Source organism: Triturus cristatus, chromosome 6 (genome assembly GCF_964204655.1).
Source record: "Triturus cristatus chromosome 6, aTriCri1.1, whole genome shotgun sequence".
NCBI lineage: Eukaryota > Metazoa > Chordata > Amphibia > Caudata > Salamandridae > Triturus > Triturus cristatus.
In genome coordinates, this window is record NC_140589.1 from 1,760,512,266 (window position 1) to 1,760,540,030 (window position 27,765).

Here is a 27,765-nt window from a genome sequence, read left to right on the forward strand (position 1 = left end):
GAGCCTTGGGACCTAGGACTCAAAGTCAGAGGGTTCTTCAGCCGTATCGTTTGCTTCCATGAAAAGGCAGTGGAGGGATTCATACTATGTAGCGAACAAGGCCATAGGGGTGTTATGGCACAATACAGTATAACATTTGCAAACAGAAGAAGCGGAGGTCACAAAGGACCAACTGGTCCACAAAACAGAGTTCAAAGACTATATAATAATAATGCAAAAAGTTATCTGTTGACCATGTGCAACAATTAATACTAAATGAATCACACGTTTGTGAAAAATATGTGCACAAAAAGGCTCATGAATATATGAAATGCAATGGAGATACTTAAGCAAAAAATGCAAAGTTCATGTCAGTTTGAATCCCAACTCAAGAGATGACACCAGCAGGAGGGCAGTCTTGATAGTTAAGGCTCTATGTTTTGTTTTTCCCCTCGCACAATGCTGTGCAACAAATTTGGATGCTGTTCTGTATTGAATTAAAAATGTGTGCAATTTGTGTCACTGGAACCAAGCTATACCTGGCTGATTAGCCCATAATAAGGCCAAAACCAGTACTAGGTTGCTTGTGTTCCAGTTCAGGAAGAATCTGGCTTGGCAGTTCGGGCTGGACTGTTCCCATTGGAGCAGGGTCAAGACCGATTTGCATGTTGATGAATACAGGCCCCAGCTAGGCCCGCAGGACACAAGGGTTCGCTCTCCTGCAATGGAATCTATAAGGAAGTTGGCACGGAAACTGCAAAGTACAAAGACAAAGTTTATTAACCCTTAAGGGTGGTCCTACAATCCATACAACACCCTTCGGTATTGCATAGAGTAGCACAAAGAACTTGCATACATGGTCCCCTTTTATACACAACAGAGGGGCTCATAAGTGGGTGGATACAACATGAGGCAGAGAATATTACCTTTTATGGTCATTTTCGATACTGAATCAATATATGGGCGGGGCTGACACACTCCTTGAGCCCGCGAAAACATGGTCAAGCAAGGCTAACTGATAACAGATGTGGTCAAGTCTGGGCATGCGCCAGATGGACAAAGGAGCTATTTATAGACTGTTACTAGGCAGATTACAAGAGCAACTAACACGGAGGTAGGACTCTTCTCGTGTTGAGCACGTGGAGACATGACAATACAAAAGGGAGTCCGAACTTCAGTCAACATAACAGAAGAGACATGCTCTAAAGAAGGGGAATTCATGTCTTTAGTAAATGCTTAATCACATCGTCGTTTCATTTTACAACAGATGACCCTTTCAGCATTTACTGAAGACATCCGGTTTGTTAGGATAATCATCATATATGTCAATTGTCATCATTTCTTCTACTTCTTTAGCTAAATGTTTCTGATAAGTGACATCGGCAATAGCTTTCTTATCGGGAATACAGAATGATACACATAAGGAACAGAGCAAGGGACCACATTGGACACAGATACAACAAGAAAACAGAACTGCTACAATGATACAGAGACCAGTTAAAACCTTCCACCCCCAAGCAGTGATCAATGCCCAAAACCATCCAGAAAAGGACCAAGTGCCGTTTTCTGTATGGATTTCAGCTGCAATTTTATGCAGCCTGTTAATAGCATTATAGACTGATGGCGTGTGGTCAGGGATAAACACACAACAGCTACTTCCGATAATTTTACAAGCTCCACCTCGGTCGGCTAACATAACATCTAGCACCATGCGATTCTGCAATGCAACAATTCTAGTAATTTGCAATTCTTCCGTAAGATTCCCAAGAGCAGCAGCAGTTTGGTTTGTCACAGCCTCTACCACTCTTGTTAACCTTCGAACCTTCCTACTATTTAGGGCAGCTCCAACAAAGAAAAACAATCCTAAATTAAAATCAATATACTGTTGCAGACTGGTGTCAGTCTGATCCACGTCATCAATTGATAGAGTACGTTTATACCTATTTACAGTCACATTGTTCAACAATTTCAGATCTTTATGATAGGATGCTGGTGCTAAGAATACAGGAGGTAATAGGAATGCCACATAGCATACCCCAGACCAACCAGCTGGCAAGCGGTAATAACCTTTATTTCCACATACAAAGTATGTATTATGGGAGGCTACGAAGGTACTATTATTCAACCCATCAATGTTCAAAACGGTAATACAATCACTAACGCCAACAGGAATAAAACCCACACTCTGGACACACAGGTCCGCTTGAGCTTGTGCCACTTGAATCACAAATTTGTCTTTTCCCACAGTGTCTCTGGTGTTCGTAAAAATATAGGGAATCTATTCATTGTCTGGTCGTTATTCTTCCCATTCCCAAATTGTCCCATTCGCTTGCGGATACCCATTTTTATCCTGATGACATTCTTTGTTGAGTCTGAAGAGTAATCGCCCCACTGTGGGTTTCCGAGTGGCAAAAAGCAAAGTGTACCATGCTCTACAAGAGCCATTATGAGAGAAAGGAAGTGGTATGAATGGCGTTCCTCCTTTCTTCTGATGAGCTGGCATCATACCACATATCCAACAGTTCGTAGCATTCGTAGCAACGTGGGTATGATGCAACATCTGGATGAAAGTGTTATTCAAATAAGACTGACGATGCTTCAACTCTTGATACGGTAATGTATAAAAGTAGTGCTCCTCAGGCACTGGAGTTGTCAACACAAGTAGTTTTCGAGCGGGAGTCACATCCTCCACAAACCATGTGGTTATCCCAACAATAGCTACTGTCAGCATAAACCCTGATGCACAAAGGATTTTCTTTTTCTCCATGTCAGAATAAAGAGTCAATATCTTCCTGAAACTAAAAGTTTGTCAGAACTCTTCCCCTTGGGCAGCGGTCGATTTCTTCACCAGCGGGCCAAGACGGGTGTCGCTACACTAATGCAGGGCTGATCCCCCCCCTTGCCTCATTGGCTCTCCGTTTCACTAACCCAAGGGCCGTTCTGACAACATGTCCCGGTACTGAAGAACTCACTTCCTTGGCCTGAGATGATATCGCTTTCCTCCAGGAGTCGCGTGGTCCGGGAAGAGCTCCTCAGTGGCGTTTGGCTCCGTAGCACGGCCTTTCTCTGCAGCCAGGATTTCTCGTTGATCGGTCAATACAGCAGGTTCCACCAATCCGGGCGGTACTTTCCGACAGTGCAGGGAATGGATCCAATTCTTTCTGTTGGAAACTCGCACAGCCGTCCTCGTTGCAAGGAGAACCTGCTCAGGACCAACCCATCTTGGTTCCAAGCTGTTCGTCCTGTCGAAGATCTTCACCATAACATAGTCGCCAGGTCGGAGACTATGTCCTTCACCGGTAGACCGATCAGGGAGCGCCTCCCGGACCTGTTGATGAATAGAAACCAAGTTATCCGTTAACTGCGCCAGATAATCATTCATCATTACACAAGGTACATCGTACACAGTCTTAGGTTTTGGTGGACCCAAAAATATTCATTGGGCGTCCAAAGACAATCTCATACGGTGTAAGACCGGTTCGAGAGTGTGGTACCGATCTAATTGACAATAACGCCAGCGGTAAAGCATCTGGCCAAGTCAAAGACGTCGAAGCTTGAATTTTAGCGATCTTGAGCTTCAGTGTACCATTATACTTCTCGACTAGCCCCGCAGATTGAGGGTGAAACACTGCGTGGAACTTCTGGGTGATGCCCAGGCCCTTCAAAACATACTTTATAACATCCGCTATAAAGTGGGGTCCATTGTCACTCCACAGAAGTCTACAAACGCCATATCGAGGGAAGAACTCCTTCAATAGCAGCTTAGCGGTAGTCATTGCAATATTGTCTTTCGTAGGGTATGCTTCAACCCATTTACTGAAGGCGCAAACCACTACTAGAACATACTTCAAATTATTACAGCGCTCAAGCTGGATGTAATCCATCTGCAAAACCTCGAAGGGTGCAGTAGGTGTCACAAATCCTCCTGCTGGAGTTCGAGTACCTTTCCCTGGGTTGTACCTCAGGCAGATCATACAGGTCTGCACCACCCTCTTTGCCGTGCTAGCAATCTCTGGATGCTCCCAGACTTGAGTAAGCAATTTCACAATTGCAGAAGCTCCAACATGTGCTAGCCCATGTGCCATCTGAACCATAGGTTGTACAAAAGCCGTGGGTAATTTCCATCTATCCATCTGCTTATTTCTCCAGCAGCCCTCATCATCCAATTCTCCCTCGCTGGACCATTGCTCCCGTTCTTTATCAGAAGCGGTCCTTTGCATTTCTCGCACTTCTTCCTTCGCATCATGCCATCTTTCTACCTGTGACTTCACTACATACATGGCAGTAGCACCGGGCTGCATCGCAGTCTCCCGTGCCACCCGGTCTGCTAACGCATTCCCTTCTCCAACTTTATCGACTACTTTCCTATGGGCGCTACATTTAACAATGGCAATTTTCTTCGGATATGTCAATGCAGTTAAAAGGTTGTGAACTAACTCTCCATGCATTATTTGTACTCCATGTGACGTTAAAAACCCTCTCTCCTTCCAGAGCAGGCCAAAATCGTGCGCTACTCCGAAGGCATACCGGCTATCTGTATAAACATTCACACACAATCCTGTACTGAGCTCACATGCTCGTGTTAATGCTATCAGTTCCGCTGCTTGAGCTGATTTCTGTGGTATGCGTGCTGTCTCCACTATCGTTTGCAATGTGGTATTTGCATACGCCGCTGAAGTCGTACCATCTGGTAGCTTCAGGCATGATCCGTCCACCCACAGTTCTCCATCTACATCTGGAAAGGGCGTATCCTGGAGATCAATACGACCCTTTGTTTGTTCCTCAGTCACAAGAATACAATCATGTGCTTTCCGTGCTTCAGACTGAGTCTCGGGGTATGGCAACAATGTGGCCGGATTTAACGTTACGCACCTCTTTAACGTAATATGAGGAGCCAAAAGCGTCAGCTCATATCCCGTTAAACGGGCACTGGTCACATGCTGCGTCTTTGTTTGATTAAGCAGGGCATCAACAGCGTGGGGGACTAATACCAACAACTTATGAGATAACACAATTCCCTCGCTTTGGCGTATTGACACAGCTGTCGCCGCAACCGAGCGAAAACACCCTGGTAATGCTCGGGCAACAGGATCAAGTACAGCCGAAAAATATGCACAAGGGCGCTGCTTGTCGCCGTGCATCTGCACTAAAACTGATAACGCACATCCATCTTTCTCATGCACATACAACGAAAAGGGTTTTGTATAATCAGGGGTCCCTAACACTGGTGCTGAACAAAGGGCCTGTCGTAATTGCTGGAAAGCAGCGTCACACTCATTTGACCAAGGAATCGGGATAGGCGTGTCTTTTGTCAAAAGGGCTAATAATGGCTTAGCTATGTGTGAAAACCCCAATATCCATTGCCTACAAAAAGAAACAAGACCCAAAAATGCACGCACGTCCTTCTGCGTGGACGGCGTCGGCGTGTCCAGAATTACTTGGATACGATCTGGTGTGAGTGCACGCCCCTCCTTAGACAAAAGGTGACCCAGATAAGTCACCTTTGGTCTACAGAACTGTAATTTCTTCCGAGATACTTTATGATTGTGGGATGCCAAAAAGGAAAGCAAGGACAACGTACTCTTTTCACACAACTCCGGGGTGTCGGCCGCCAGCAAGATGTCATCGACATATTGAATGAGGGCGACACCCTCGGGCAGAACAAAGGAATCCAATTGTCTTTTCAAAGCTTGACTGTAAATGCTAGGGCTTTCTGTGTAGCCCTGAGGGATCCTACAAAATCGGTAAGACCTATTATTTAAAGTGAACCCAAAAAGGTATCGACTATCGGGATGAATAGGAATGGAAAAGAAGGCATTTTTCAAATCAATAACTGAGAACGTGGTCGCCGTAGGCGGGACCAAAGTAATCAACGTCGTGATATCAGAAACCACTGGGTACTGAGGTATCACGATCTTGGTCACTTCTCTCAAATCAATTATAAACCGATAAACTTTGGCATCCGTATCCTTTTTCAAAATGGGTAGAATCGGGCTATTACAGACGTTGTAGGGAACTTCCTCCACTACTCCCACCTTAATCAAATCCTGCACAATCTGTATAAGAGCCTCCTCCCCCTCCTGGGAAATACGATACTGCGGGAGGCGTGGTAACACCGCCCCCTCCTGAACACTAATATGGACAGGCGGAATCACCATCTGTCCCACATCAGTATCCGAAGTGGCCCACAAAGCACGAGGGAGGGTAGCTAACACAGCATCCTCTGCGACCACACACATCCGTTCAGACCGAGGGTAATTGTCATTCGATATCACCCGCACACCAGCAGGGGAGCAGCGGATCGTAGCTCTGAAGTGCTTTAACATATCAAGGCCCATAATGTTGTCCGGCGTGTTCGGGGCAAGCAAAAACGGACAGGGTGCAGAAAAAGAATCAACCTGAAATGTGAGGGGCCGCGAAAGAGGGCTTCGGGAGAGTGTACCGTCAAACCCTACCGATGTAACCATTAAGCCAGATGGGGGAGCCCTCGGAACCAATTGTTTAGACAGCGCACTACGTGTTGCTCCTGTATCCACTAGGAAATGATCAGTAGAGCCCAAAACCTCAGCTGATACGTAAGGACCCTTCTGATCAACCGGCACCTCAACTGATTCTAACCCCCATCCAACGCATTCCTATGCATGCTGAGAATCATGGTACCCAGAACGGTCAATCCCCGACACTTGATACTGGTTCTGTCGATCGAAAACATTAGGTCTATCTCGTTGCTGCCCGGCAGGGTCAAAACGAGCGTGGTCGTTAGAATTCCCTCTAAAATTCGAGAAACCCCCTCTACCTCTCGGGCCACCCTGACTATGCCCCTGACGCGAAGCATGCAACGCCGGGCAATCTCTGGCCCAATGTCCCGATTGCTTGCAATACGCACATTGATTCCTATTCAAATCAGATCGGCCCGAGGGAGGACCATAAAATCCTCCCCTACCTCTATTAACACCCCGTCGGGGCGGGCCATATACTTGTGCCAACATCACCTTCGTTTTTAAATCTTTTGATTTCTTCTCCTCCTGGCCCTTCGCTTCTTGCTCCTGACGCTCATAATACTGGGCTATAGTCAGGAGGGCTGTCGGGGTCGCAGAGGACCAAGAACTCTCACTCGCTTTTAGACGGGCCGCAATTGCCGGCAATAAATTCGCCACATATTTATCAGCAAAGAGGTGTCGACCCGTATCATCCGTAAGCGACTGACCACTAAAATCATGAAACGTCTCCTCAAAGCGCGTAAAGAAATCTGCAACTGACTCGTCAACTTTCTGCTTACACGAAGCTAACATATTCCAGTCAATCTTTTTAGGGGGGATGATTGTCTTCAGCTTAGTCAGAATAGCAGCAGGGAGATCTAAGATAATCTGTGGTGGTTTCTGCGCGGGCTTCCTCTCCCTATCCTCATCCTCAAGCTCAGACCACCGAGCCTTAAAAGCGGCAACATCATCCACCTTCCGGACAGATTGCCACATATCCGGTGGTAGAATAAGGCCAAAGAACAGATCTATATCCGCTAAGGTCATAGTGCAAGAATTCAGGGCCCCTTCGACTTCTTCGTAAAAGGCCGCTGGATTCTTGCGGGGGTCAGGCAATGCATTCTTTAATGCCATAACATCAGCTCTATGCCAGGGAGTATAAACCCAATTATACACAAAATATCCCTTAGCATCGGCGGAGGTAGTGTCCGAACTAGTCCCCGCTCCTTTAGGAGGAACATACAAAGGCGCCGCCTCTCGCATTGGTTTAGCATGCACTATGTCACTCTTATCTGACTGGGAGGTGGATGAGTGGCCATCTCCGGTACGCGAATCTGACTGCTTCTCCTCCCCAGCTTGTTGGCGCGCTTTTTCTTTAAGGTTCCTCACCACGTCCCGCAATGCAAACAGCCGCCGAACCGCATCAGGCGCCTTAGAGGGAGAGAAAACACCGTTACGCAATGCTTTAGCATCTAATACCACATCGTCAGGCTCAAAGACACTGGAATATTTCCGGAAAGCAGTAATCACTTCCTCAGAAAAGTGGCCCAAAAAAATACAATTTTTCTCTATCCTGCCACAGCTCCCAAGAGTGCAACAATTCATCCAGGGACAACTTGCCCTTGAGTGCACGAAAAGAAACTTGCCGAAGCTCACCCATTCGGTCAGTCGATAGCATGGACCGCGTGTCTACCTTACCCGGAACCGATTCAGAATCTTGTGGCCTCGGGGCAGACGCGCCAACATAAGGGGGCGGAGATCGATCTAATAGGGAAAAATCATCCTCAAGATTAGTAAGGACAGGATAAAGAGGCTGCCGAACAGCATATTGACCCGACACTTGTAGCCTACGCTCCTTCTCCTGTCTCTCCGCCTGTTCTCTTTCCTCCCGACACTTCGCTTCCTGTGCTCGCACATGATCATTCTTCCGTTGCTCTTTATCAAACAGCGCTTTCTCACGTTTCTCCCGCTCACGCACTTCCTTCACCCACAACCGCACACACTCAAACATATCCTGACGAGCACGTCGTTTGCACATACACTGTTCCACATACTCAGTCTTACGCATATCAAACGATCCATACAAAGGCCATCGTAACTCAGGATCCTTCTTAGTATATTTCCTCCATACTGTGCTGTACATTATGGAAGAAAGACCATGCTTCACATACATATCCCTATTAGGAGTCCCCTCTGGGGGAGCCGGAGCAGATTCCTTGAGGTTTAACCGGTTTCCAAAGCAGCAGCACCACTTACGGAGTGCGCTAAAAGCAGGCATGCTCAGAAATAATGCAAAATATGCAATATTATAAAGAAAATGGCACTTAAACGTTGCGCCGTTCAAAGTTACACAGCTCCGGAGAAATCTCTCCACATTACCTGCCTATATGTGTTGCAACGCATATATTTTCACAATAGCCAATACAAGATATGACCGGTCATCACAAATCAAACTCAAATAGCCAAACCAGGCTTCAAAAACTCAGAGCAAGTACCGTACAACGGTTCTTACCAATCAAGAGTCCAGATTCCAACTGCCAAGCTCCAAAATTCGCCCAAACGGCTTTCACGGCAGGACCGACAGAAGAGGTCTCAGTCGAGGACCGGCGCCACCCAGATGGTCAGCTCGGAAGGGAAGGAAGAAAAACCTCGGGATGCCAGGGCTAAAAGACGCCGCTGGCAGTGATCACATCCCCGGCCAAATTCCTCACCTTCGTCGCGACCAGTCCTTCGAGCATCCGAGTCGCCGATGAGCCCCACGTGACGGGCGCCAATTGATGAATACAGGCCCCAGCTAGGCCCGCAGGACACAAGGGTTCGCTCTCCTGCAATGGAATCTATAAGGAAGTTGGCACGGAAACTGCAAAGTACAAAGACAAAGTTTATTAACCCTTAAGGGTGGTCCTACAATACATACAACACCCTTCGGTATTGCATAGAGTAGCACAAAGAACTTGCATACATGGTCCCCTTTTATACACAACAGAGGGGCTCATAAGTGGGTGGATACAACATGAGGCAGAGAATATTACCTTTTATGGTCATTTTCGATACTGAATCAATATATGGGCGGAGCTGACACACTCCTTGAGCCCGCGAAAACATGGTCAAGCAAGGCTAACTGATAACAGATGTGGTCAAGTCTGGGCATGCGCCAGATGGACAAAGGAGCTATTTATAGACTGTTACTAGGCAGATTACAAGAGCAACTAACACGGAGGTAGGACTCTTCTCGTGTTGAGCACGTGGAAACATGACAATACAAAAGGGAGTCCGAACTTCAGTCAACATAACAGAAGAGACATGCTCTAAAGAAGGGGAATTCATGTCTTTAGTAAATGCTTAATCACATCGTCGTTTCAATTTACAACAATGTAGCTGGGTTCAAACTGAGGTTTATTAGGTATTTTGTTGTACTGTATTGTGTTATCTCATTATTTATGTTACTCTAAAATGTATTTGTCATTATTTTTAAATAATATTGTAATAAATGTATATTTTTTAGTTTGGCTGGCTCTTAGGGATTAGGGTGGGTAGTGTTTTTAATGATATTGTAATACATTTCAAATAATTAATTTGATACTGTTATTCGTTAGTTGTTTGCATGTTACTACTTTAAATTGTTTATTAAATTATTTTTATTTTTATCTTTTTTTTTTTTTTTCCTCATATGACCATATGACCTCTGTAGCTATAGCAACCTCTCGGCCTGATCCGCCCGAGCTGCTTATAACTTGGGGGTTCCGACCTCAGCTAATGTTCTTATGAGAGCCACCCGCAGTACACATTGTGAGCTGACCGAGAGGTATAATCATTGGACTGTCAAATAGCTTAATCAGGATCTAAATGGTCTAACAAATTCCAAAATAGCCCTAGTTCTATTCTCTCTCTATATACATTGACTTTCTGATCAAGGCCTCGGTAGTATCTTACTGAGTTCCACCAGGATCTCCATGTTGGGGGTACCACCTGATGCCATAACTTGCAGATCTCCCTCCTAGCCAAAAGCACCAAATAAAACACAGATTTATTCTGTACCCCTGAGAGGCAGAACGCCCCTTCGGATGACAAAATAATGCCAAAGAAGATGAGAGAGGGGCTTACTTCAACCTCGATGCCCAAGGCCTCGGTTAGAGTCTTACCCACTTAGCCCCAGAATTCATGAATCAGTGGGCAGGATGCAAACACATGAACATCGTCCGCCTTCGGAGCACCACATCTCGTACATCTTGCTTCTCCACTTCCCTTTATTTTGGATAGTTTGAGGGGGGACCAATATATCCTGTGGAGCGTAAAGAAGTAGTTTCTTCTTAGTGAAGCAGATTTAATCACCAAATAAAGTGTATCTACAGATACTTGCCAAAGATTTTTCAGCTCCTCACTCGGCAAGCTCTTCTCCCAGACCAGATGTGGATGTTCCAGCTTCCTATCTACTGCAGCCAAAAGGTTCTTATACCAGAGTGCTACTTTCTTCTTTTTTGGAGCCAGATCTTGTAGCTCATCTTCCATGGGATTGTCCATTTAATAATGGCCAGTGTTGGCTCTTACACCAAGATGAAATTTGGTATAACTTACATCTGGAGAGGGCTCCATTAGTAAGATTCCTTCAGAAGTCCCAGGGTAGACATTTATTGCCATCCTCAACCCCTTTCCAATAAGTAACACCTGCACCCTTTAGAGGTTGAGCCAGAGCATCCAAGAAGCACTCTGGTGTCCCTGGGGATTCCCAAACTGGAGCCCATTCACTATAATAGAACAATTCCAAACAGGCCCGACAGTCCGACCATAGTTTGGCCGCTGCAAACAGTATCTTCAGCCGAACTTTTAAAAACAATTAGGGGCACCACATTTATACATAAATCCGACCTCCCTTACATCCCTCAACATAGCTGTAAACATACTGCCAATCGGATAAGTGTTTTGGCTAAGAAGTAACATCCTGCAGTTTTTTAATTGATACACCCAACAGTACAACTAGAAATCCGTTAGACTCATACCACCTTGTGGAAGTTTACACCTTAGTTTTTTCGAGGACAACCGGATCCCTTTGCCTGCCCAGATAAATGAAGAGATATTGCCCTGTATTTTAAGTAGCTCAGCTTTATTAAACTCCAGGGGAATATTATTAAAAAGATAAGTGTATTTTGGGAGGACACACATTTTAACCAGGTGTACCCTTCCTTAAGGAGACAACAGGGTATTCTGCCTCCTCCTCAATAAAACATCCACCTCTTTTGAGACTCTCTCCAGGTTGATTTTAGTGATATCTCTGAGATCATGAGTTAATATTACTCCAAGGTATCTTAACTCCTTGGATAGCCTAACTCCTTGACCTACGATGTTCTAGGCCATGATCTCAGTTTTATCATTGACATCGTAGCCAGATAACCTCCCAAAAGTCTCCACTTCCTCAAGTAACTCAGCTAGAGCAGAATTAACGTTTGAAGATAATAAAATCAAATTGTCAGCATATAATGCTAATTTTCTCGTAAACCCATATACAGCAAAGGGGGCAATCTTTTCATTCTGCCTTAAGCTCTGAGCCAAAGGCTCTATATACAAATCAAAAAGAATAGGGGACAATGGGCACCCCTGCCTAGCACCACGCTCTGTTGGGAATCTGCAGTGAGGCAACCATTAACCAAGATCTGAGCCTGGGGAGCCTCATAGATTTTCCTTAGAACCCCCCTAAAAATATCGCCAAAGCCTTCAAGGCCCTATTCAAATAATGCCAGTTGACATGATTAAAGGCTTTTGCTGTGTCAACAGAGATGATTGAGAGGAGGAGGCTCTGTGCAGTTGCCAAGTCAACCGCGCCAATTAAGGTGTAGACTAAATCCAGCATCTGCCTACCTGGGAGAAATCCCTTCTGATCTTCATGAACTATCGGCCCGCGATCTTACAAAGCCGGGCATTCAAAATCCCTGCAAAGATCTTGTAATCACAGTTTAGCATTGATATCGGCCTGTAGGATTGGCAATGAGTTGGGGCCTTCCCTGATTTCAATATCAGTGTGATGACAGCATCTTCAACCCTCCCTAGTAGACCTTCTTCTTCCGTACCAAGGGCCTAATCAGACCTTAATACAGCCTCAGCTTCTGCTAGCTGCCCCTCCAGATCTGCCAACTCTTTTTATTCGGATCTGGCCCAACCTGTAGCTATACCCTTCAATGTCCCTCTCAGCCAGGCCTTAAAGGCATCCCACACTATATATAGGGAGGCTCAATCTAAATTGGCTGTTTCCCTCTTTATTAAGCCAAGAAGAAAAGGTTGAAGGAGAAGTCTCCTATTGAGGGTCCATCTCCTTAAGGTTAGCTATGGCGGAAGTACCACGTTAAAAGCTATAGCCCAATGATCAGAGAGGTGAATCGGCAAATATTCAATTAACCTAACATTACCTAATTCCAAAAGTTCTATGAAAATGTAATCGATTCTGGAGTAATTACCATTTGTTTTGCTATAAAAAGAATACTCCCTAACATCGCCCATTTTTTTACGCCAAACGTCACAAAGGTTGAGATTTTTTAATATTGTAGCAAGGTAAGCTCTAACCCGTGGTGCTGCTATCTGTGTTCTGGGGGAAGACCTATCTAGTTTATTGTTTAAAAGAATATTGAAATCTCCACCTAGTATCAGGGGGGCCTCAAAATCTGCCAGAGCAAGACAGAGGTTATTTGGTGGATAAATATCGTCCTTGTTGTGATTTTTATCTTACCAGATTTCATTTTTTCTTTAATGTTGGGGTAGTTGGTGGATAGTGTTTATTTGAATTATGTGTTTATTAAGATAATTAATAAACATTAAATTAAGTGTATTTTTTGAAAAATTAGGCTTGTTATTTTTAAGAGATTTGAGATTTATTTTAAAGTTCAACATTTTAAATATATTTAGGATTTCTCAACTATTATTTATATTTATGAAGTAATCTTCAATATTTATTTTATTTGTGTGTTTTGTATTTGGATCCCATGACACTGTGTATTAGCTTTCCCCCCATCTAGTTAGAATAGTAAATATGCACCTCACATTCCCCAATGTTTATTAGACTGAAGGTTGGTTACTAAATATGACTACCCACCACCTGACCCTACATCTAGGCATTTGCACCAATGTTTCTTAGACTGGAGTTAGACCCAATTCATTATGTACACCTCACTAGACTGGAGTTAAAATAATAAATGTAACCTGCCCAATGTGTGTATTTTTACAGTGTTTGCCAGATTATAATTAGAAGAGTGAATCTGATTCCCCTAATGTATGCAATGTCTTCAGTGTTTTTAGAATGAAGCTAGATTAGTAAATTTCCCCCACCCACAATGTAAGAATTTTCCCCAATATTTGTAGAATTGTAGTTTGAAAAATGTACTCAAATTGTTTTTTCTTTATTTAACCAATAATTATGAATTAGAGTTAGGTTACTACATATTATATGGGGTGGGTGTAACTTGCGTAATTCTGTGTAGCATTGTTATGTGGAATTACTTAAGAATTCCACAAGATTATGTGGAATTATGAGAGTTGAGTAATTCTGTGTTTAACGCTGTTTCTTAGTGTAAGAATTCCACCTCTCTTTGAAAATGGATGTAAGGATGCATTTTGTGCTCATAAATTGCACTAAATACAACAGAAGCAGCAGCTCATGCTCACTATATGTACTCTTCGGTTAGTATATTCCCCCAACTTACTACCAGCGCTTTGCGTTATTTTATTAGCGCCAAATACACTCTTGCATGTTGGATGCGAGTAGGCATTTTGCACTAAGAAACAGAGCTAACTGCAGCAGAACATGAACAGCGAGCAGGCACTCTATCTTGCTAAATGTGCTCTCGCTGTAGGATTGTTTCCCCAAAGTATTCTTAATTACGTGAGCAGGAGTAATTATGTAATTATCAGTAATTCTGTATCAAAGAGTAACACAGAATTACCAAAATTACTCTGATTACACCGGTGTAATTGAAATTCTGCCAGGCCTATGTATTACTTTATCCTAGAGTTATTTAAAGCTATTTTGAGCATATTAAATACAAAAAATGTATATTTTTAAACAAATTTATTTAATGTTTTGTATTTATTTTGTTTTTCACAAATACATTTAAAATATATTTTAATATTTTAATAGTTTATAGAAATGAATAAATATTATATGTCTGGTATTATTCATTGTTAAAAATTTCAGTTATGTATTTTTATTTAAGAATAATTTTTAGGTGCATAATAAACTTATTTTAAAAACAAGTTCAAATTAAAGTTTATGTTAAGTAATTAAAATATTTTTCTGGTTATATGTATTGCTAAACTTGTTTACGTTAATTAATTAGTATTTGTATATTTTGTTATGTATGTATTTTTAAATATATTCATTTTATGAAAAATAATGTAACTTTCATTCTTCTATTTCGACCTCACAATTTGTTTGTGGTCGATATTTTATCATACCACCCCATATATCAAGTCTTAAGCTTACACTTTGCAACTTTGAGAGAAAAGGGAAAGATCCACGATTGGAACTAACGAAAGATAAAGTAGGAACAACCAAAACGATAAAAAGAACATGGGAATGTGCAATACGAGAAAACCTTTAAGAATAAATATCAATAGAGAGCATATCAAGGTCTCGGGTCAGGGGTGGAAACAAGAAGATAAAGCCCGCTCACCAATTTTAGAGAGGGGAAGCCATCCCCTTACCCAAGTCAGGTTTGGCAGCGTCCCTTTTATTTGTGAAGCAGCATACCCGCTGTGCTCTTCTGCAGCATACCGGTTTTACTTTGGTGTGCCCCCATTACCTGTTCAACAGTTGATTACCCTTTAGAACTGTGAAGTCCTGTTAGAACAGGGTCCTGGACAATAGGCATAGCTGAGGATTATGACTGGTTGTGGGTCAGTCACCAGGACTATCATCACTCATACCAAAATTTTATGTATCCAACGTAAAATGTACAAATTACAGTCCAGAAGAAGGAGAAAAAAGGCATCAAATTAATTTTTAATGTCCTTTATATACAGCTGCCAAGTGGCTGCAGGTCTTGTGTGATAGCTACAGCCACTCCATACTTTTCAGCCAATAGACTTTTTTACTGCGGTGATTGTCATTTCCTCTTTAATATTAGTTTCAAAATACAAAACATGCTACGTGATTTTAGGTAAAAATCTAGGACATTTGACGATGTCACACATGACCTTGAGCCACTTGGCAACTATGTACATTTTTATACAAGGTTAATTCTGTACACTCTGGATCCTTCTTTCGCATGCAAATGCAATTTATTTTAACATATCTTGTGAGAGCTCACACTTTTCATCAATCATTAAAACAAGCATTCAGCTACACATATTCAAGCTGGCCAAATCAATCACGTGTTTGCTATATACCTTCTTGTATGTGCATTAAATGATTTATTTTAGCACCAACATTGCACTGTGACAGGAAATGTAGACTGTGACATAGTTTGATGCAGTTCATTTTTTTCTTTAAAATTTCATAGGACATTTGTTTTTCACAAAATGTATAAGAATAGGTAGCATATGAATGTTAAAACAGATAGGTGGTATGGAGTCGGTTTCTGCACCATGAAGATAAATATGCTGCGAGCAATCTGCAGACGCGAATACCAATACAGCAATAAAACATTTTGTACAGTGAGCAGTGGAGTAGATCCATTCCTCCCTTCCACGCCCTTCTCAGACACACACGTGTGCTATGAAACTGCAGGGGATTGAATGCCACGTAGAGAGTAACTAAAACTCACCAGATTACATCTCCTGCTCTGCTCGCCAGATGTATTTTATTGAAAACAGCAGTGGCTGAACTCATTCCCAGCTGGGGTCAGCTCCGGCCGCATAGTTGTAAACGCACCTATTTAAATGCAGAGCCCAGGGTTGGGAAGTATCGTGGGAAGCCGGAGAGATTAATTAAAGTGCAACCTGCTGTGATGAGAGGCCAGAAAGGAACTGCGGCATGGCGCAGTTATCCTTTGTCTAAGGGAAAAGAAATGATCTGATCAGGCGCACTGGCGCATTATTAGTGAATGCAGGGGGCATTGTTAAAGTGAATTCACTGCATGGCGCGTGATTGTCCAACAAAAATAATATGCTGGGTGCCATTGCCGGTGGAAGCCACTTTTCGGTGCAGGATTCATAGGGAAGTTAGCACTGCAATCCTAACACTATTGCTGCAGCGTGTCCCCTTTCAGACTGGTTGGGACAGTTCTCGAGTCCCACAGGACACAGGTCAAGTAATGCCTGTGGAGCTACTCAATGGTAGTCGCGCGTCCGGTACAAAGTGCAGGAGGCGGAGGGTGAAACATAAGCAGATAACTGCACTAGAAAGGTAAACTACCAACACACAAAGTAATTACAAACTACAGAGTTCAAATGTTGAATACAGCGAGCTCAGCCCTGCAGAAAGAAAGGGGCATGGCCACCACTGTCAAAGTGAATGCACTCATGAGGCTTTGGAAATAAAAATGAAGCCCTGGGTGCCCAGCTGCTTTAAAAACAAGCAGCTAGCCGGAGTCACTGTGGAGGACGCAGCAGTAAAAAAGGCAGCAGTAGCACAACTGTGGTATTAAGAGGAGGTGGGAGGAAAAATGCTATAGTTGAATATAGGCTATCCTCTGTCAGACGTACAGTGGGGTCGGTGATGCGCAAAAATACGCCGGGTGTCCCCGAACCATCAACACAAATTGCTGCATTTTAAGTTCCTGTGGCAGGTGTATGTGACTCCTAATAAACTGCATCGTATGGACCCCTCTCGCTCGCATATGTGTCCAAGATGCCGCTCTCCGACTGCGGGCTTTGCACATATGACACAGACTTGTACTAAAATAGAGGATTATTGGAGATCGATATTCAGAGGAGTATCTAAGATGGTAGGGGTAGAGATTGTGTTGTCTCCCTTGTTGGCCCCTTTTGGGGTACGTTCATGACCTTCCCAGATCCCAGCGTCGATTTGTTGCCATAGCGCTTTTGATTGCTAAGCGTGGAGTGGCTCTTAAGTGGGCCTTCAGTTTGCCCCCACACTCATTGCATGGCTTCATAGCATGACGTATTGTTTTATCACAAGCAACACTTATGCACAGTTGTAACCACCGGCCTCTAGACCTGTAGATATCTGGCAACCCACTGTATCTGTAGACACCAGTATTCTGTATTACCTGAGCCGAATATGTTTTGGTCATTGTGTTGTATACTTGATTGCCCAGACTGTAACGATGGGGTACAGAGATGCCCATGAGACTACATGGGGCCACTATGACCACTATGGACACCTTGATTGATATGCTGCTATTGTGTACTTTATTTTATGTACCTTAATCTGTATGATATGCTGCTCATCTCTATATTATTTTTTGTTTCTTTTTTCTGATTTGTTGTTGTATTTACTTTGGAAAATGCAATAAAAAAAATATTTGAATATAAGCAGCTAGGGCCCTGAAGCTAAACGCAGACAAACAGTAACAGAGCAGGACACCAAGAAGAAAATAGTCTCCCAAAGAAGAAATAAAGAGCCATTGCGGAATGAGACAGTACTAAGTCCCTGCTCTGTGAGAGGAACAGAGGAGAGAAAGGAGGGACAAAGAGGCAGGACTGACCACTAGTAAGCAGGGATTTTTGAAGGACACTGACGTGAAAAAATAAAAAGCAATGTCAAGAAAGAGGATGGACTTGATGCCCACAGAACAATTACAACAGGTTTGGAAGAGACAGCTGCGCTAGCTAGCTCGACCTTATAAGTGCTGGTCCCCAAAAATGAGTGCCACTGGACAACCGCCGGCTCAAATTAAACATTGTTTCACTCTTTTCTATCAATAACACAGACACACAACTCTAATACTTGTGCAAGTATTACATAGTAATATTAGCACATGCACTGATGAAAACAAATCAGCGCTGATCAATTAATCAGCCTCTACTTAGAGGCTTTCTCATGATGACAGGGAAGAAAATCCTTACAGGACTAAAGGTGTAAATCAACGGATTGATGATTTCATAATGAAACACAGATATATTCAGTTGTAAAAACACAAAAATACCCAATAAAGAAGTACAGTATAGGTTTGGAGCCATTAAGAAAGGGTTGGACTCTGTGTTCATTCTTACATTTCCCAGGTATGGAAGAGTTTTACTTGAATATCTGTAACCTATTGTATCAGCCCTCCCACCTCCTAATTAACTACTCTTATGTCAGGCAAACAACTGCAAACCTCTTCAAGTGGTTTTGAATGTGTGTGCTCCATGCAATCATTCCATTGTTGTGCGTTTTCACATTGTTGAGAGTCGCCATTTAAGTGGAAGGCTTCGCCTTTATAGAGATTACATAGTTGGCCCAAAACGACCAAAAGGAAAACATTGAGAGCATTTACTTCAAGACTTCTTGTAAGTGCATGGGTGTTTAGAAATCAGGGGCCTGATTCACAATGGTAAACGTACACGTTAATGCAAGTTTCCGATTTTTTCCTGTTCACAAATGTATTTTATGATTAGTATCTTTATGACTGGTGGCTGAGACACTGCTTATAAAGATTTTGGGCTATTTTATTGTAAATGTCTTGTGTGTCTCCTGATATTTAACTCTTCCACTGCTCTATTTAGAAGATACATTGGGATATATATACAAGGAAGTGGCGGAATGAGGCGTTAGCCATCGTGGCTTAACCCCTCACTCCGCCACTTCAGAAACGCAAGGCTGCACCATATTTACAAGAATATGGTGCAACCTTGCATTTCCCCCTATGCTGGCGCTACACTTAACAGTGTAGCGCCAACGCAGGCAACCTTGCACCGTAGTGCAAGGGTGTGTGCGTGCAGGGGAACATTGTTTATGTGTAGGAAGGTGTCCCTTCCTGCACATAAACAATCCTGAAATGCCATTTTGTCACTTCTATGTGTGCTGCTTAATGCAGATGGAAGGGCTTGTACATATGCACCATTGTTTACTAATCAACACTGCTATAACCAGGAATCTGTGTAGTTGTGTCCTAAAAACATTTCTCTGCTTGCATTCATAGCAGCTGCTTTTCATCTTTTGACAAATGGATACATTAAGGTGGACTCGTGTTCTTTCTTTCCAATTCTGTTGTTAAGGTTGTCTAAATTTGGATACAACATTGAAACTAACACAGGAACGCCATACAACTACTTTACCTATGGAGTTGCGTGCTCTGAGGTTGAGATTGACTGCCTGACGGGGGACCACAAGGTATGGAGGGACAACATTTTCAGAATTTTAAGCTTGAGGACCTCATTTACATTGAACCACAGACACTGTGTTTTTTTATTGTAGCCAATTTATGAATGTTCAAAATTATACATTATCCAACATGACTGTTTTCAAATGTATACAGTCTACTTATATGAAAATGTTTAGATTTTTTTCATTTGTACTCTTTTAGCAATTGAAAAATACAAAGCAATTTTTATAGTTTATTTCTTGCCGGATTGTTAGCGCTGTATATTTCAAAATGTAAGTGCATAAGACCAAGACAAATTGGTATTTGCATTTTTTGTTAGAATATTTAGCCTATCTAGAATTGCTCTAGAAGGGACAAGTTGGGATTTAGCTCTGAATAGTTGAAGCAGAAGGTGCTGCTCAATCCACAACTCCACTGAAAACTGAGATTTCAAAGAAGGAGAGGAAAGCAGAAACAGTTTTAAAAAATAATCCTAATTGGATACAAGTCATCAGAGGAATTTACAGGTGTCAAACTGGATTGTTGATAATGCTATGGCTAGGCTCCTAGAAACCCATGGACAACAGTTCCTTCATAAGCAAAAGAAAGGACCCTTAAACATATGCTGGGCTTGTTTGGAGTCGGGCACCCTCAGAGGGAGAAGTAGTTCTCAGGGGCTTCACTGGAGTTTTCTTCAATGGTCTATGTGCAGTATTCTAAGCATTCGCTGATTGTGAATGCGTGTGCACCATGCAATCACTTCATTGCTGTTGTGCGTTTTCAAGTTGTTCAGTCACCACTTAAGCTGAAGGCTTCGCCTGTATGAAGATTACATAGTTGGCCCAGGAGATGACTGTTTTTAGCTCAGTCTGTCAAAAGAGAAGGATTTGATAGGGCTGTGGCATTACCTCTTGTGAAATTACTCCTAGTGGCATTATTGTGCAGTGTTTGTGGGTGGGGTGAAAGGGACATATTGTCACAAACTATATATTTTAGGACTTGTGCCTTCGAGAATAAAGAGATCAAAGAGAATAAGAAGTTAAATACAACAGAAGGAAGTGCAGTTTCTGTGGAGTGAAACAAAAAATAGAAGATAACAGAGATAGACGACATCATCAAGGTGAAAGCAATGGTTTTGTATGTCAAGCTCAAGAAGCTTTGCAAAAAAGGAGTGGAAAGGGAACATCCAGGAGTTGGTTTTTGTTTTACTTGGAGTGAGCAGGGAGATTTAAGTAGATAGTTGGTTGCCTGTCCGTATGGTTACATTCATTGACTGCACTCACCCATTTGATCTTGCATCACTTCCAAAGTAGGAACAAGTTGATTGACACAAAATCAGGAATTACAGTGGGAGTAGTAATGTCTGACACAGTCAGGGAACCCCTTCGATACATCTACCAAGTGCTGTCCTTACCATGGGAGATGCAGTCAGGCATGTTCAGCTGCCCCATACACACCCACACAGAGTGAGGTTCAAGCCTCCACTCTCTAAGACTGTGCAGGGAGCGTTGCTGTGCAGCTGCATAAACTACAGTTGACTGTGCAGGGAACGTTGCTGTGCAGCTGCATAAGCTTCAGTTCACCCCTGGGTACTGTCCTGGGCACCATTGTTACAATGCTGCACACTGTGGTAATATTCTGCAGTGAAGTATACAATTTATATAATTTAAAGATTGCAAAAGTCTTCGGCCACACTCAACTTGGGTTCTGGGGGTTTGGGGTGTGTTCTCTAAGGGTTTGGGGTGTGTATAGGGAGTGTACTATAGTAGTTCCAGTGTCTTCCCACAGGTAACACACTTTTAGGCAGTTCCTGTACCTCCAGCAGACTCAGAGACAGAAGTCTGGTAGGGCAAAGCTTAGCTGCCAGCAACTAGACATGGATACATACAAATAGTTTTGCCATTCTGTTTTCTTCCTTTGAAGAGCTCCTCTAATGTCACATGAAAAACTCCAGCAGACCTGTTAAGCTGATCTTGACACTCTAATAGTATCTGACACTGTGATGCCAACAAGAGTCTCACTGTGATGGATGCTAGTCTGCCTGTATGGACAAAAGAATGGTGCAGGTCTGGGTGTTCATTTATTTATTTATAAAATTTTCTATAGGGCAAAAATGACCTGTGAGGGTATCAGAGCGCTCTACATTAAGGAGACAAGAGAAACAGTCACAAATATGACAAAGGTGCAAACAAAGAACATTAACAGGTTGGTAATTTTGACCTCCATAGGAAGTTTGCAATACAGTGGTCATGATCAACAAATGAGTCATAGTCATCGATAAGATCATGAAATCAACAGGAGCAATAGTAGGGCAAAAATGTGTTCATCAGGAGTGTTCATTTCTTTTTTTAAGGAGGCAGTAGACAGAATCAAACAGATTTCCAGAGGCAGAGAATTTTTTTTACGGAAAATCTGTGGTTGCAGCTGCACGGAGCTGATACTTTATGATGTTCTGCATCTGCCCGAAAGTTCTAGTTTTTGTGCCAAATACCTAGGGGTATTGAAATGTAAGGCTTTATGAGTCATGCATGCAATTTTTAATTTTATTGCTGCCTCATAAGGATTGAAAGATTCTTGGTCCGGGGAGATGTACTTATTTATTATTGTTTCGGTGACGAATTGGAAGCAGAGTTAAGGGAGGGCCTTAGAGGGGCCAGCTTGTATCTAGGCAAGCCGGTGAGTGTAGCACTTCCATAGTCCAGTTTGGGTAAGACGGGGGCTTAGACCACAGCTTTAAAGTCATCCTGGGGAAGAAAGGGTTTAGTTTCCTTGAAATGCTCATCTGATAATTTGCTCCTTTCGTGGTAGCATTGATGTGATTCTGCATGTCCAGATATTTGTCTAGAGTAGTTCCCAAAGATCTTGCAGAGTCTGTGATGTGAGGAGAGCAGTTGAAGGCCGTTAGATGCTTCATCCATAGGTCGATCTTGAGATTGATTTGACGTGGTTGCAAGTAAGCTCATTCTCAGTATTTTGTACAATAGTGTCGAGGGACATGAAGTCATCTTGGGAAGAGATTTTCAGACACAACTGAGTGTCTTCTGCATACATGTGATAACGGGTGTTAGACGATGTCAAGGCATCTGCTACAGGTTCCAAGATTAAGTTCAAGATAATGGGTGAGAGAGCGGATCCTTGTGGGACCCCAGTGGTGACTGCAGTGGGCTTGGACAGGGATTGATTGGCCTTGATTCTTTGAGTTCTGGTACAGAGGAATGAAGTAAACCAGTAAAGGATGGACCCTGATAACCTCATCCTCCATTCAAGTAGTTTTCGAAGGCGGTTGTGTTTGACAAACGCAGACGATAAGTCAAGGAGGATAAGGAGACCCTATTCATTCAGGTCCAGCATTTTTAAAATGTCATCTATTATGTGAGTGAGTGCTGATTCTGTGCTGTGACTTTGACGAAAACTGGATTGAGCTTGGGCAAGGAGTTGGAAATTATTTATGTGGTTGCAGAGTTGGATCTAGACACATCAGTGTTAGCTATATCTGCTTGTGACTCTTTGAAGTTAATCAAGTCCTTGGGCCCAGTCCACAGACCATCCTGTCAAGGAATACCAATATCTGCCAACACTCAAGGCCCTTTGTCTCTGTCCAGGGAGCAAGGTCACAACTCATTCATGTCCATTGAAATGCTAATTACTGGCTTGCAATAGGGAGTGAGCAACATTCTGATTTAGCATCCAGGAGCTTCAGGCAGGGCAAATGTGACTTTTTAAAACTAATCTTTCCAAAATATTTATTACAAATCCAACTTCACCAGTGAATTGGGTTTGTAATAAATATTTCAAAATAGTCCAACAGTTACATTTGTAACAGTTTCCTAGGCAGAGATAAAATCTGTTAAACTTAATATTGTATCCCAATGCTTTCCTATGGAGCAGCCAACTCTGCTGCAGTAAAATTGCTTTAGGGTGGCACTCACTGTAAGGATTTGTTTAACATTAACCTTTACATGTTCTTTTAAATACTATGTACCCTACCTCAGTGGGCAACAAGGCTTACTTAGTGGCAGTGGCGGCTCCCCCACTAAGGCGTTGGAGTGTCGCCCCACTGCTGTAAAGTAGTGCAATGGAAAAAATAAAATGATAATAACTGATGTTTTTATCATTTTATTTTCAGTATTCCAGTTGCCTCCAAGTTAGGGCAGAGCAGGACTGGGCTCCCCGCATCACAGGGAGGAGGAGTGGCTGATGCTACACCTAAAGTGTGCATAACTGTTTGGCCGGCCGGCCAAACAGTCAGGCGTACTTTCCATGCTCTCCATCCAGGCTGTATTACAGCCTGAGTGGAGAACATGCCCAGGCTCCCACTCCCTCTATGAGCGGCGAACCACGGCACTCATACCAATCACGACTCTGCTATGAGCAGTGTTGGGACTAGTTTGGGGAATCTGGAAGCCTGGGTGCCTCCTGTTCCTATTTTCTGTGAGGATAGGTGGCGGCTGGCGACCAGCAGGTAAAGTTTTCTCTTGTTTAATTTCCTAACCCCCAACCCCAACTTCCACTGAAACCGTCCCCTAGAAGCCACCACTGTTTAGTGGTGACTTATAGATATTTAAAAGGAGAGTTTTAGGCCTGTCAAAGTGTTTATTCTGACAGGTAGAATTTGCAGTCTCAACATGCACAGCCTGGTTAATGGTGGCGGGCCTGTAGTCATGTTTGCACTGTCATCGAAGTGTGTGGCAAGGACTTTCACTGGGCACAGTTAAAGGCTATTTGTCAGATGTTTCAGCTTTTTGTGGTTGTCAGATCACCTTCTTTATATAAATTACCTAATGTGATGCATTGCTTAAAAGCTTTACAGCATCTCTTCCCACCTAAACCTCATGCCTAATGGGAGTTGAATCTAGCCCTCACATTCCTCGTGTACTGTCTTTGAGCTACTATATAGCTGTCCCCTACAACTCCTCGCATTAAGGGCAGCCTTCCTTGTTGCTATAATATTGACACAGTGTGTGAGCGACTTACAAGCCTTCTCGGTGCACCCGCTGTACACAAAATTCTTTTCAGACAAACTGGTCCTATGGAATTAATTTTTTTAACCACTGACTGATTTTTTTAACAATAACAGCACCACGGAAGTACACACTTACATAAACATAGTTCTGTCATCTCAGACAGGTTGTAAACCTTTCAACATTAGAAGATTCAACAATTCATCATATGGAGTCCAGCTTTCTGCACCAATTCTAGAACCATGCTGGGGTTAGACACTCCCCCCATTGCATTTCATGAAAGTCCTAAAGTGAAGCCTAACAGTTTCAAAATTGTCCATCCCATTATGGACCACTGCTGTAATTTTTCTGTTTGTGAAGCGCAAAAATGTTGTATGTTCCTTTCCCTTTCCCCACCAAAATGGAGCGGTGGAGTGGTGGGCTGTTTCCAGATTTGGAGCAATGCAAACCTGTCTGCCATCAGAATATGAGTGATTAGCATGCCTGTGGGTCAAAGGACGTTTACTGTGCTCTCCTGCTTCTTCCAAGCGAATCGCAAAAAGAACTATTGATGGACAGAAAGCAGAACAATGTCATACATTCACCCCAGCACAGAGAACTGGGCCTAAATCCATCATATTTTTGCTCACCATGCCATTCCAGTTTGGACCCAGCCATATGCAAATCAGTCTTGACACTGTGCCCATTGGGAACAGTCCAGTCGAACTGCCAGGCCAGGCCTTTTCCTGGATTGGAAACCAGCATCCTAGGACCGGTTTCGGGGTTTCACCCCTCTTCAGCCAGGATAGCTTGATTCCAGTGGCATGGAGAGCACGGGACTCAGGTCTGAGCATACCCGTCCCACTCGGGGTGACAAATGCAAGAAGAACTATTGATGGACAGAATGCAGAACAATGTCATACATTCACCCCAGTACAGAGATCTGGGCCTAAATCCATCGTTTTTTTGCTCACCATGCCATTCCAGTTTGGACCCAGCCATATGCAAATCAGTCTTGACACTGTGCCCAATGGGAACAGTCCAGCCGAACTGCCAGGCCAGGTCCTCCCTGGATTGGAAACCAGCATCCTATGTTTTGATTTGTTCTGCATTCCGTCCATCAATTGTGTGTCTTTTGCTTTCTCTTCCAAGAGAATCATCATCAAATAACTCTATTTTCGATCACAAAGATCTTACAAAGTGCAAAGTGCAATACGAATATAAAATAGTACAAGCAATAAAAATCATTTTATGAGGTGCAAAACGAGACAATAGTTAAAACAACAAAGAATTAAAAGTCATTGTACCTGAAGTGAGCCCGAATTTGGTATGTACAGTTTTTAAAACTTAAAAAAGACAGCTCATATAATACATTGAAAACGTTTGATCCATAGTGCGTGCCAGAATCTGGCCAGACTAAAGACTACCACCCTGCGGGTGTCAGTGGCTAGAATTCTAAAAACCTCTAGGTAATGGCCAGGTCCAATTAGTTTACACAATAGAACAATCCACTTGCCCCTGAAGCTTCTATAATGGGGGTGAAAAAAATAACAAGTGGACTATTGATTCGGAGTTAGCCTTGCACACTGGACACTGATCATCAGAGGGTATCTTACTACACCACTTTTTGCAGAACAGTTTGATGGGTAGAGTTTTAAAGCAAAATTGTATAAATAGTTTGCATCTTCCAAGAGACTCACAAAGGGTTGAAGAGGGTGTGACACCCTCTGGATCGCTCTAATTTGTGCAATGATCTTTTTCCAATATGTCTGAATAAAAGAGTAAGACCACCACATGTGTAGGAATATGCCTTGTTCAGCCACAATTTTGCTACCACATATTGGGGCTTCCAGCATTTGCATGGAGCCAGGAACCATCGGGTAAGAAATGTGCATGTATTTTCTTCCTATGAGGTGCCAATGGAGGAATTTGTGGTCTCTGTCATATCCTCTTTCAGGCCTCATCTCTTATCTCACCTTCCTAGTCCCTCTCCTACTGGGAAATGTAGCTATGTTTGGACTTGGGGCCTAAGTTTATTATTGCCCTTTGGAGCCAGATAATTCCCTTTAGACAAACAGCAGCTAGTGACGTTTGAGAGTGGTGAGCTGAGCATAGCCAGGAGGCACTTTAGGGTAGCACAGCATTGTTTTGGAGGTCGGTCGCGAATCTTTTTTTAAAAAAATTATAAAATGATGCATTGACTGAAAGGACCCAACATTGCTCAAATCCGCAACCCAGTGTTTTAACATAGATTAAACCTATCCACAAAGGCATGGTGGAGTACATAAACTAGTACTCCTGTAGCACTCTTATAATACTCTTACATGTTTTTGTGAATTTGCCCCGAACATCTAAAATGGGAATAGTGGGGACACAAGTTGTGTCCCACAACGCTGTCTACCTTGAGTTACTGAAGGGCAGTTGGCTCACATCATTAAACAGTCGAAAAAAGGGAATATGAAAAGGCACTCTTTTTGTAAAACGTGTAGACCGTGAATTTTGATTTGCTTCCATTTCCCTTTAGTAAAGCAAGTTTGCAAAATTTGCCAACCAAATAGGCTGGGCACGAGCGAGTTGCTTACTTGCTTCCCGGGCTGCTTGAATTTTCTTTTTACTTACTTAGCGGTACAACCACAGGGTTCAGGCTTCCTGGGCAACGTCTGGAAGGGAAGCTAGGCAGCTCCTTGACTGAGGCAGATACAGGCCACCTGCAATTCGCACCTGCGCTCCACCGAATCTGAAATGCGGTTCTGCTTTAACAGCAGCGCAGGAAGCAGACCCCTCAAGTCTGCGCAGTGTGTCTTCAAAAGTCCTGATGACAAACTACACAGACTCGATTTTTTGGCTTCCCTCCTGATGAGAGCATTATCACCCCACCCTGTGACTAGTTGGGAAAGGGTAGGGTGACAATGCTGTCCACTCCCTGATTGACGTGAAGCCGCAGCGCTACAGGGCTTCACACTGAAACACCTGGGGCTAACTTTACCCCCATGTCATCAGAGCGTGGGACTTGTCCACAAGGCCTTCTTTGTGAGCTGATGACCTCACAGGCCTCAGAGCATTGAGATTGTCAGCCCGGCAAATGCTCTAGACTTGCAGGTGTGGGCAATGCATCATCATTCAGGCACTGGAGCAACAACAAGAAGCAGGACCGGGGAGAGTGAAAGTGTGCAGCAGCTCCCCAGCCAGCAAGATAGA

At 43.2% G+C, this 27,765-nt stretch overlaps 1 protein-coding gene across 1 annotated transcript in view; it reads left to right on the forward strand.

Annotated features, from left to right (window-relative positions):
• The window catches only part of LOC146821939 (xanthine dehydrogenase/oxidase-like), a 645,326-nt gene that overhangs the window by 578,378 nt on the left and 39,183 nt on the right, over positions 1 to 27,765 (forward strand). Inside the window, exon 32 of the mRNA XM_085613025.1 lies at positions 19,542 to 19,656. Within this exon, the coding sequence (XP_085469151.1) occupies positions 19,542 to 19,656 (115 nt within the window). The remainder of the gene's footprint in view (positions 1 to 19,541; positions 19,657 to 27,765) is intronic.